Source organism: Perna viridis, chromosome 3 (genome assembly GCF_037379345.1).
Source record: "Perna viridis isolate PV_CMFRI_1.1 ecotype Kerala chromosome 3, ASM3737934v1, whole genome shotgun sequence".
NCBI classification, from domain to species: domain Eukaryota; kingdom Metazoa; phylum Mollusca; class Bivalvia; order Mytilida; family Mytilidae; genus Perna; species Perna viridis.
In genome coordinates, this window is record NC_142447.1 from 37066283 (window position 1) to 37077943 (window position 11661).

The 11661-nt window shown below is 33.1% G+C and overlaps 1 protein-coding gene across 2 annotated transcripts; it reads right to left on the minus strand.

Moving 5' to 3' along the window:
* Positions 1–2793: 2793 nt before the first annotated feature.
* On the minus strand, positions 2794–9937 carry LOC148622106 (uncharacterized). 2 transcript variants are annotated; one of them, XM_088571675.1, is made up of 6 exons: positions 9848–9937; positions 9242–9327; positions 7619–7857; positions 7360–7504; positions 4499–4687; positions 2794–3996 (listed from the first exon to the last, which is right to left on the minus strand). In XM_088571675.1, the coding sequence occupies exons 2-6, from the start codon at positions 9312–9314 to the stop codon at positions 3851–3853; spliced, it is 792 nt and encodes a 263-aa protein (XP_088427801.1). In that variant the 5' UTR covers positions 9315–9327; positions 9848–9937; the 3' UTR covers positions 2794–3850. The 2 variants fall into 2 exon arrangements, with proteins under 2 accessions (XP_088427801.1, XP_088427802.1); XM_088571676.1 differs by lacking the exon at positions 9242–9327 and adding an exon at positions 9095–9184 and having other exon boundaries at positions 9848–9910.
* Between the last annotated feature and the right edge of the window lie 1724 nt (positions 9938–11661).

The following is an 11661-nucleotide window of genomic DNA, read 5'->3' on the forward strand; positions in this document are numbered from 1 at the left end:
CAATGTACAGAAAAAAATCTCTTAAAAAGTTAGTTGAAACAGGATAGAATAAAAGATTCTGTCTATTTTCGAAGGTTGTCCAACACATTGTTTTGCTGTTTAGTAGTATGTGATATATTTGAATTATATATCCTTGTAACTTTGTAACTTCTTAACAAAGCTTTCCGTTGGCGTCATTAATATATTGTTGTAGACATTTCATTCAGTTTGTAGACAGATTTTTTATTTCCTAGAACTCATTTCGTAGTAATGTCTTAGTTAATACCATGATTACATTACAATATTGACAATGTCGTATCAAATTATGGCTTCATATTTCACGGGCGAATGGTATGGCTGGTGTTAAATTCACTAATAACAGATACAATATTTGAATTGATGTATTTCATTTTGTTTTATTGCATTTTAATTTTGATTAACAAATTTCTAACATCTAAAATCGCATCTCTTATTTAGCACGTTTCTATTACTCGTACGTAGGACATCGATTTGTAGATTTTATCCTATCGAGATATTACACTCGGCGCTCATGTTCATATTAAATTTTACAATTATGGTATTTAATGTTTAACAGTAGTCTTGTCAGAAGAAGAATCTGCGCTAAAAAAATTGTTTGTTTGTTTGTTTGTTGGGGTTTAACGTCCGAGCAGCAATATTTCAGCTATATTCAGACGATGAACATGAAATTGATGATAAAATGAACATGAAATAATGATGAAATGAAAAAGGGATGGGACACAAGGACAATAGGGTCGACAAATTTTGATTGCCACTGGAAATAGGGAGAGGTGGGTAGGGTCGGGCAATTTAGTCTCCTGTGGCGGAGCCCTATGGTTCCTACTCCGGGAGAATACCACAGTAGGGTTCTTTCACGTGCGAGGAAAGTGGCATCTTTCCCAATACGGTGCACCACTATGGTTTGCGGTCAGGTTTTCCGTATTATAGCCTGACAAACCCAGCATGTAACACGCCAGAGGTACCCCATTCAACCACCAGGGGCACACATCCCAGTTGCTCTGTGGGCAGAGCGCCCAAGCCCCCGGCTATGGTTCTGAGCACTATTTAGTCGCCTTTTACGACAAGCTTAGCGCTGCTGCAGGCCTATTCTTTAACACCCGGACCTGCACGGGGCGCTAAAAATTTCAGAAACGCGAAAATATTAAATGGTTAGAAAACGTTTCGTAGGAATTTACTTGTAATTATCCCCCGTCCCCGCTCGTGGAGTTAAGATATCAATATGTAACAAATGTATTTCAAGATTCTCCATCCTCTTGGCTGTAGTTTTACATGACTTGTTGAAGATTGAATCCCCAAAAGCGTAAACAAGTAGAGAAACCTCAGATGGTTCTTTGGATTGATATTGCCCTCTGACATTGTCATAACATTTGATTGAAGTTTAGCTGTTATTCCATTATACCCAATGAGATAATATATCGAAAACGTCATATACAAAGTCCAACAAATTCTTATAACTGCCTATGAACTGATGTGTTTTCGTCGTTAAGATGTCATCTAATTTCATAATAGATTGTACGGACCATACATAATTTGTATCAAAATCCTTAAAATGTAGACTTGAATGTCCTCACATACGAAGAGGGAACATGCTATAATTCTTATGGTGCATTTTTAACCCAATTTAAAATTAAAAAAAAAATGTTTATGAACAAATATGAACAAATACTTTCAGTGATTCGATATCTTCATGTCATATACAGAGAGATGATAAACGATTGGTATCTATTCAGGTATTTTCAATATCCTATATGTTAAAAACATTAAGTGCCATTGTCTGATTAGACAATTACCATGGTTGTCCAAACAGAAGATAACTTGTTTTTCCTGTTTGTACATTATTGTCATGTCCATTTCCACAAGGATTTGATTTATAGTCGTAGGGTTATAAAGGAACACTCAGCTTTCAGGAAATGTCGGTATGAATCCGATGTCAAGTTTTCAAGAACATTTAGAGGATCATATATCAAGCGACCAGTTAGCTATAGTACTATTTACTAATGGAATTTAGGTCCAAATGTAGTGTTATCTGATTGAATACCTCGTGTGTTGTTAACTTTTGTTAAATATGCGCTTTTCACATTTTTTACACTACCGTTTCTTGTTTTAAGAGAAAATCCTCTTTTTATAACATTTTATACGGCAAGAATAGTCTTGCTAACTAACTAAGGGGTTTTTAACGTCCTTCACTACCCTGTCGGGTCTCGCACGGACGGCCCAATTTGGTGGGCTTTAAATAATTTTGCGATTCATTTAAATTGTATTTTAATAGTCTTGCTAAGTACACAAATCCGTTTATATATTTTTTATACAATGCGTCGAGACGCTTATTCACAAATATACTCAGATATTAGTGAAGAATGCCAAAGGGCATTCATCAAGAATGAACATCGAGTTCAAAATTGAAGAGAGCAAATGTCCATCTGATTTCAACTGTATTGTGGATGATATGGCGAACATAAATAACATCTGCGCCAGAGAATATGACAGTAGGGCTTGAATTAATAGAGTCACTTTCCCGTGTATCATAGATTGATTTATAAGCATCAAACCTAAGCAGTGATAAGATAAATTTTCAGTTAAAAAAACGACTTCTGTTATAATGGTTTTTGAGTGAAAGGGTCAAAACGACGGATGGTGTTAAATATTATTGCTTACAAAATTGAAATTTTTAAGGCGTTTTTTTTTTTTAATGATACAAAGCTTTTTTCCCCATTTGTTGTTTTTTTTCTCACATAAATGCAAATTCTCATCAAATAAGATCAATAAAACACACAATAAAATTCATCTTTATTCATAATGAAAATTAAATCATTTTTATTGAGCATGCTCATCTATATCTATATAGAAAGCACATGTAATCATAACAATATTATTTTAATATATTTCACATCTACAAGTTGCTGGTCATAAATTCGTATGCCTTACATTTACACATTTTGCCTGCAGTAGAGGTTGATGCGCCGAATTTACAAAGTAGATACATCACACGAGACGTAGTCGAGGGTGACATATTTTCTATGTTACTGCAAGCAATATATACTATATTATACGGGTTGTATCCTCTATGGTGTCAATTATCTAACCAGCATTAAAATTAGATCAGATTCATTATAGGATTTAAACACCGATTTCCAGACTTTATCCATGCGTAAAATCGGGTCATTCACTTACAAATACGGCATTTTTTAAAATGTTTAATCCTTATATTTCAAATCACTAAAAATCTGGTACATTTATTGGTTTTCATGAATACCCTCATTTATTGAAATGCTTGCATCTACACGTACCGACAGAGTAACACGGTTGTCAATTCTAATATATTCGTAGAAGGTATGGGATACAGTTGTCACATTCCCGTTCGTCTGAATATAGCTGAAATATTGCTGCTCGGACGTTAAACCCCAACAAACACATTTCTCTTAAAATATTGTTCTGGATATAGTATGTCGAAAAAGGAATAAAGAGAAAAATACCCCTTCACGCCATTAAACATCTCTATTTTATGTCCAAGTGATTTCAGTCATATTTTAGAACATGTAAATGAAATAAAACCTGTGGTAAAAATGTCACTATGAAGGGTTTAGGAGATAATAATATTATAATATGCTAAAATGCTAATTAGATTGGAATCATTATTTATTATCCCTTGAAAATGTTCTTATCGATCGAGCACAGATCTATTGAATGGTAGTATTAACTAAAATATATCTAAAGTAATGATGTTTGTACATGTATCGATATTTTTTAAAACAAATCGTTAATATCCCAGGAAACTATTCACAAATTATCATTAAAAATGTTAAATGGCTGTAATGAATAAAAAAAATATTGTTCAGTATTTCTGCTGTCCTGGATAAGGTGGAGGATATGGTGGTGATTGCGCTGGGTAATTCTGAGAAGGTCCCGGATATTGGTTGTTTGGAGGGTAATAGACAGGAGGTGCGACTGGAGCCGTATTGAACCCTGGATTCGCTGTTCCTGAAATGTTAACCAGAAATTATAAAGAGTAGAAGACAGTTTTTGTCATTGATTTCATGCACATGCTACAAGTACACAAATATGTAACGTTTACTTTTTAGTTAATGACATTTCAATCTGAGTTGATTTTTTAATTGGAAGATGTACACCGCTAGATATTTTTCTTTGATATTCTTTGATATTTTTTTTATTCGATATTCTTATAATATAACCAATATGAAATTGGAATATATTTCATGTCTAGACGAAACAAAGAAGTCAAAATAGTAACAATGTATTTAAACATCTCATCACCATCTAAGAGTAATGGCTACATGCCACATTTCCAAAAAAAACTAAAAATGACTAGTATTATGTATATATATGTATGTAAGATATTGAATAATTTGATGAACATTTGAGAGAACCCATTTGCACAGATGGAACTCATGTGGAATTTAAAAAGTTTTTTTATCGCACAAGGAAATAAGGTATTTTCATGGTTTAGTTCAATGAAACCAACCTCCAGTCATTTGCTGTGATCCTGATTGTGTAATTATTGTTGTGTTCGGTGTGGTAGCAGGATATGCGACCGTGGTCGTCCTCCGTGCATAGGCACGACGCCTACAGATAATAGACACTATTATAACCACGACAACAATTGCAATGACCCCTGCTACTGCTCCGCCTACAGTACCACCATAGTAATAGTCTGAAAATATAAAGTGTTTTTGGTATGATGTTTCCGACCTACAGTAAACTTAAGAATTATAATTTTGAATTTGGGAAAAATCCAACATGCTTCAAGCACATATCGGAACATTTTTGTTTTGTTACTATTTCTCGAGTTATGCGTTAATAAGAGTCAAATTGAACGTGAATAACTTACTTTGAAGAGTACTTTTATGAAGTATCATATATTGATTACTTAATAAAAGATTCAATAAAATGTGAAATGTTGCGTTGGCAAAACGGCTGCAGAAAGCGGAAAGACGAGATCTGGCAAGACGGTACAAACCGCCGAGAAGTAAATTGGCTAAGGTAGTACAATACAGTTAGATCATTTGAAAATTTGGTCTCATTTTGTTGAAATAAAGCTGTTTTTAGGCAGTCCGCACAAAAATTTCTAGTGTTTTGTCATAAAAAAGTGCATATTTTTGAAATCCTTGGTGTGTGAAGGTTCAAGTCATTTATAAGTAATTTAGTGATTATTGTTATAAAATCCAGTAGCCATGGTAACATACTGAAAAAAAATTACTGAGTTTTAGTACAACTCGGGGGTGCCTTTCCAAAACTAACAGCCAATTACTGTTGTATAAAATATCAGGCACTTAGACACTACCACAGGATGAAAGCATGCATGGAGTAGGTGGAAAAAGGGTAAAAATAATTAGACCCTTTTTGATTCATTCTCTCACAATTTAAGTTCCAAAAGTTCGTGCGAAATAATGTATTTTGAAAATCAGCCATCTGATGCTGAGGAGAGAAGCTAATACGGTGGGGGACTGAAACGTTCCGGATACCATTCTTCATTTAAATTACACCTGTTTACCATTACATATACTACATCTGTCTATGTATAAATGTTAACTACATTTAAACAATATATCCACCGAATTTCAACTTTTAATTTTAAGTTTTACAAAATTTGACCGGGGTAACTTGGTGTGCAAAATAGTGCGCCTTAATGTAACTGTATAGTGCACCCTAAGGTAGGCGTTTCGCTGGTAACAGCGATAACGGAAGTTCCTCTGTGCATTACTGAGTGAACAGGGAGCCCAATCCTTACATACGTTAGGTCACATGTAAATAAGTCACCCTGGTTACAGAGGACTGGTACCAGTCGTGAACTTGGTAACAGATAAAGCCTTATTTAAACCCACCTTCCCGTGGTACCACAGAAAGGTATAAAATAATATGGTCCCACGCAGAATTAAAGGATCCTGACCCCTCTCATCTTGCCAGATTCCGCCCGCCTATCACTGCAATAATTTCATTTTATTCACTTACATAGCAATAAAATACAATATACAAAAAAGATTTATAAACAGAACTGACAGCGTTCACAATATGGCCCTTTTCTAGTTCGAGCTTGAATCGACGTACACTGAGGGATCAATCGATATTGCACGTTCTCCTCGCTTCTCTCCTTTTGAGTTATTCATGTTGAAAATGTTGAATTGCATGCATTTCATTTTTGAGAACCGTTCGGCATTCATGAACGCTGACAATGACGTAACAGGTTACTGACGTAATCATTATAAAGACTTGTCGAAAGCCGGACACAACTCCGGAATCAGCGTTACATAAAGGCTAGAAACCACTAATTCCACTTCCCATAGGCTTCTATGCTAATTTCACAATATTCAATAGCTTCTCTTGACTTTACCTCAACTTTAACCTGCAGAGGACTATATATCAGCATGATTCTACATATGTCAGCTCACAATCCTCAGAGTGGCATGTGGGGTTAGCAGACTTGTAGTGCAGTACTAGTCACCGGAAGTGAAGGGTCCATAAATAGCATGGGAATTCCCAGTGTTTTCCCAAGATAGGGGTATATTTAGAAATCATTATGGAGATTAGGCTTCACATCACAAGAAGCAAAATGCACCTATAAAATGTACAGAAATGTTTTTCCTTTCAGAAACTGTTTAAATTTTTTAAATAAGATGAGCACTTTTTTTCACAGCACTATGAGGAACAGGGGTAATTTCTGCGTAGGACTATTTTTGCGTACGTTCCGAATGCTCATTGGTTGAATTGGTGGTCTGTAACCTAAATTGAACTTTTATTAAACTCGCTTTATCGTTTATCCGATAACCAGTACATATTGATTATAGTCTATTCTGATTCAAGTAGCATGATTCCGTATAAACGTTTAATTTCGATTATTAGTGATAGCATTCAATTTGCATAAAGCTTTAAAGCTAGGTCAAAGTAATCCTGTTGTTCAAAACTATTGGAATCGTTCACCGATTATGTGATCACAATAGTGAATACAGACACACCATAAGCCGTAAATCTTTCTTACGTGAAATCTCTAGCACGAACCCGCTTTTGAATAATTTTAAAGGTATAGTACGGATCAGGTTCGCCGAAAATTACAGATTGCATTTTGCTTCAGTACTGTCAACATCACTTATAAGGAAAGAGACAAAGGATGAACTCAATGTTATAAGGAAATATCGCCAAAATTCCACACTGGTCCTGTCGTTTGACGTTTATTGGGCTTTGCAATATCATACAATATTTTCCGCCTCCTGTAGGACCACCACAGAAGGAATTTAAATTGCACTATGTTTGACAGTTCTGTATTATTTGCCAGTGTATGTTTATTTTGATAACCATCTTTAACATTATTACTCGGATAATCATACTTACAAGTGCTTGTTCTTACTGCTGTGACAGAAAGAATTATCTTCCCCTGACTAGAAAAGGACTGGGATGTTGCCAATTTGACATCTACATAATCATCACTACCAGAGCACCATTGTACGGAAGGACTACCAGAATACATTGTGTATGTCTATAAAATACATAAGTCTGAGTTAAACTAGAAATGAAGAATTACTTATTGGTTTCTATTTTTATTGTTGGTTATAATTTTGTTTATTTGTTTATTATTTTTTCTTGTTAATACCTTATCTAAATAGTTGAAAAGAAATCCGCTCCCACTGTAATACTGAAGCTTTATATCAGAGTTTTTTACATTCCAAGTCGTTGCCTTAATGCAAGTTTTGTATTTATCTTCTGGACGGTCAGGATCGTAACCTTGAAATGACACTCTACATGGAGAAAAAATACTGCTTCCAGTCCATGACATCTGATATGTGTGATCTTTGTTAACGTAGTAAAGTTGAGAACAAGACCCAAAGTCGACTGAAAAGGAAGATATCGACAATAAGTTATGTACACAGATTTAAAATACAAACTCTCTAAAGACTTAATTAAATATCGATTGTAATGTTTTACTTTTGTCTTTTATTGCTGGTACGCCACGGATGTACGTCCGAGATGTTATGTCTTTTTTCTGTCGAATTGAAATAAGATCATGTCCGTGGTATACGCTTGACAATAGCCAGTTTTGCAGGTCATTTGGTGTCGCGTGATCGTGAATATTTCTTCAAAGACAAAATAAAATAAATAAAATAAAATGAATAAAATAAAAGAGTCATTTCTTAAATCTTACATGAACGGGATAGAATAGAAACTAAAATTGAACGAATCTGTTTTTATGGCGAAGATGGAAAAACGTTTCCTTACAGGAAATTTAGTTTTCTTGTATTAATAAGCAATTCAATGATTTTACAACTTCTTAATGGCACAAGTTTTTTCCAAAGCTTATGTTTTTCTAAAGGAAGATCAGCAGTTTAGAAACAAGTGGTTAAAGATAATGAGAGTACATATATTTAAAAAAAATGCTAAGAAAGAAATGCTTTTTGAAAACAAAAACAAAAAAACTTAATAGTTACGCGTACATTGTCGGTCATTTCATTTGCTTAATTTCTATTAACCCCCCCCCCCCCAAAAAAAAAAAAAAAAAAACAAACAAACAAACAAAAACAAACAAACAAAAAACAAAACAAAACAAAACAAAACAAACAAAGCAAAATAAAAAACAAACAAAACAAAAACAAAGCAAAACTCAACAATCAATTAATGATCTATTTTTGATACTTAAAAGGATTCCTACTTTAAAATATCTTTCATTGTAAATGGCGTCCTTTCCTGGCGTCCATAATAAAAAAGTGTTTGGTACTTTAAATCGTGATTTAAATTGCAAAATTGCAAAATCATTTCGTGATGAAACTTTCCAATTTACCAATGTTGTATTGCCTTTAAGGAGATAGATATAGGGTAAGGGGAATAACTCTTGAAACCATTGATATGTTTGTACATACAATACATATAATTGAATTTTAGTGACAAAATTCTTAAAAAGCTCACCAAGAAAGGTTAGTGACTTTACAGTCACATACATTTTTTTTTCATGAGATAATAGACTTAATTCCTTATCCAACCAGAAGGTGAGTTACTACTAAAATGAATTATAATAGTTAAGGTAATCGAAAGGTGTTGCAATGAAGCTTACCGTTTTAGCCTCTTATTCACTTACAAGTTTATATACTGTTGGTTTTTTTTTCCTTTTCTTTCTTTCTTTCTTTCTTTCTTTCCTTCTTTTTGTTTTGTTTTTGCTGTCTGAATACTACGTTCCCAAGGTAAATAATAAAGTCAAGAATGAAAATAAACCATGTAAACTTACTGAACTGCTTCCATGCAGATGAACTGTCTATAGCAACGAATGATGCTACGATCAGTGACAACAGATTTCGCATTGTGTATAGTTCGCTGGAAGAAAGAATTCTAAACAAATTTTTTAAATGCTTTTCTTTCAATAAAAATCAAAGTTTAAATAGATGAAGATTCCTACTTGTAAGTTCATCTACACCAATGTTCGAGTAACACTTTAAAGTTAGCAGCAACTACTTAAAAATTAAAAAAATAGAAGGAGAGTACAAACCAGAAAATGAATGGTTTTAAGTTGCTCTTTAAGGTTTCTTAATCCTTGAACTTTTGTCCTGCAACATGTAAACATCGCCTCAAACGAAACTCCCTTTTGGGTTCATTTTAAGATTTGTGTATGATTTTATCGCTGAATAATAAAGAATCGATTTCATCAATACAGGGAGACACCCATCAAACTACATTGATGCTTTGATGTGTAAAAGGTAACTGGGTCAGTGTTACAAAAACAGCAGTGAATTCATAAAATATGTTGATATGTTTTATAAACAGACTGTTACTTTATGACCCAGACTAGGCAATAACCACCCCGATTGACCACTAAAACCAAAACATTACCACTTACCTGTTTGATATATATCATGTATTTCACCGAGTGAAACTTTTATCTGGCTTTGCTATCTTAATTTTGATATTTTTAATCTCTGTACTATCTATCTAATGTGTTGTGAAATTCTATCACATGCTTCGATACGTCACTTTAATTTATTTTCACTTTAAATGATTAAGATTCTAAGACTCATTTTCATGGAATCTTGAATCATTATCATTGCTTCATTCAACCCTTTATTTTTTCCTAGCTTGCATCATCACAATGATATCATAAGAACAGAACACATGTACAAAATACATAATCTAAATTGGCTTTGCAAAATCTAACAACTTTTTCTCATCATTATGATTTATAAAAACAAAACAGTTTCAAGTTCAATACAAATCTAGTTAGACTACTGGGTAGTTTAAATAACTTTCTAGGTAGAAATCTGTCCTACATTATACCAATGTGTCCTTCTGTACTACCACATAACGACTTTAACCTCTTAATTTGCCATCCACCAGGGTGTTGGTGTAGGTTGTACACTATATACAAGTGATTTACTTGTTTCTGATTTGAAAACACTGTTCATTTTATTTAAATATTCATAGCCAAAGGCTATTTTTAGTTTCAATTATTTAATTGAATTCTTTTATTTAGAATCATTGTTAAACTAAGATTTTTTCTAGCTAAAATAATTTTTAAAGCTTGAAGTATAAACATTCATTACACTTTTGCAAAATGGCCATGTTTTCAACTTGCAATTCTAATGCACTAGTCCTTCTAAGAACCTTCTTCATATAAAACAGTATTATAAAATTGCTTAAGAAATGTTCATATTAACATGTTTCTCTCTTTTTTTAATTTTCGTTGGTTACAGTGACAGTGTATAAAAGATACTCCAAAATATAAACTTGTTCATTTTATAATCCACTTCATGTTCAGCGCCTGGATATAGCTGAAATATTGCTGCAATCAATCAACACTGACCTATCGATGCTCATTTTTTAAATCTTTCTATAGAGTTATAAATTACTTTATCCAAATGTCTTTTGGTTTGATTCATATTGTGATATCCACATCCTTCAAAATAACAGACCAACACTTGGTCAAGATACTGGTTTATTTTCATGAAAGTGTTTGAATGATAGAGCTAATTTTAGCCCCCCAAAAAAAACCGAGACAAGCTGTCATTATTTAACGCTTTCTTACACATCATTTATTAAGTTCTTGCAAAAAAGCCAAGGGAAATATGATATGAATTCAAATATTCAAATACCTGAATTATAGGTTTTGAAACATAAAGAAATACATTCATGAAAGTACTGACCAAAAGCATACATATTAAATGGTAGTGTACTTGTTTTTGTTACAAGTCATCAATTGGTTGCTTCGCTTTGGGTAAGCAGGGTAATATGAGATTTTATCAGATGGCTTGATAATATTCTTTTGTATATTATTTAATATAATCTCAACTAGAAAAACTTACATTCAAGAACCGCTCCTATTTTTAGAGAAAAATAATTGCAACTCAAACGTTTTTGTTTTGTTATTTTGAACTATTTATGTACTCAAATATGATTTGTGACTACTGACTATTGTTTACATTATATATTTTTTCATGGTTCATGAAGTAGAAACTGTCTGATAGTTGGTTAATCCTTGAAAAGTAATCTTTTTTAAAAACAATGTTTTACGAACTTGGTTTAGTCAAACTCGACATAATACTTCATTTCGGAGGTACAATTGGAAACATCTATGACACAATACAAAGGCAAAGTTACTCTCACAGAACAAAAAACATGTCAATTCTCTCTAATGGCTAGAAATATAAAGCAAAGTGG

Excerpts from the sequence above, each read along its gene's own strand:
- LOC148622106 (XM_088571675.1), bottom strand. The coding sequence starts at position 9,314 with ATGCGAAATCTGTTGTCACTGATCGTAGCATCATTCGTTGCTATAGAC. Across the intron at positions 7,858-9,241 it reads ATCTGCATGGAAGCAGTTCA|TCGACTTTGGGTCTTGTTCT; the intron begins GTAAGTTTACAT and ends CTTCCTTTTCAG. Across the intron at positions 4,688-7,359 it reads AGCAGTAAGAACAAGCACTT|ACTATTACTATGGTGGTACT; the intron begins GTAAGTATGATT and ends TTATATTTTCAG.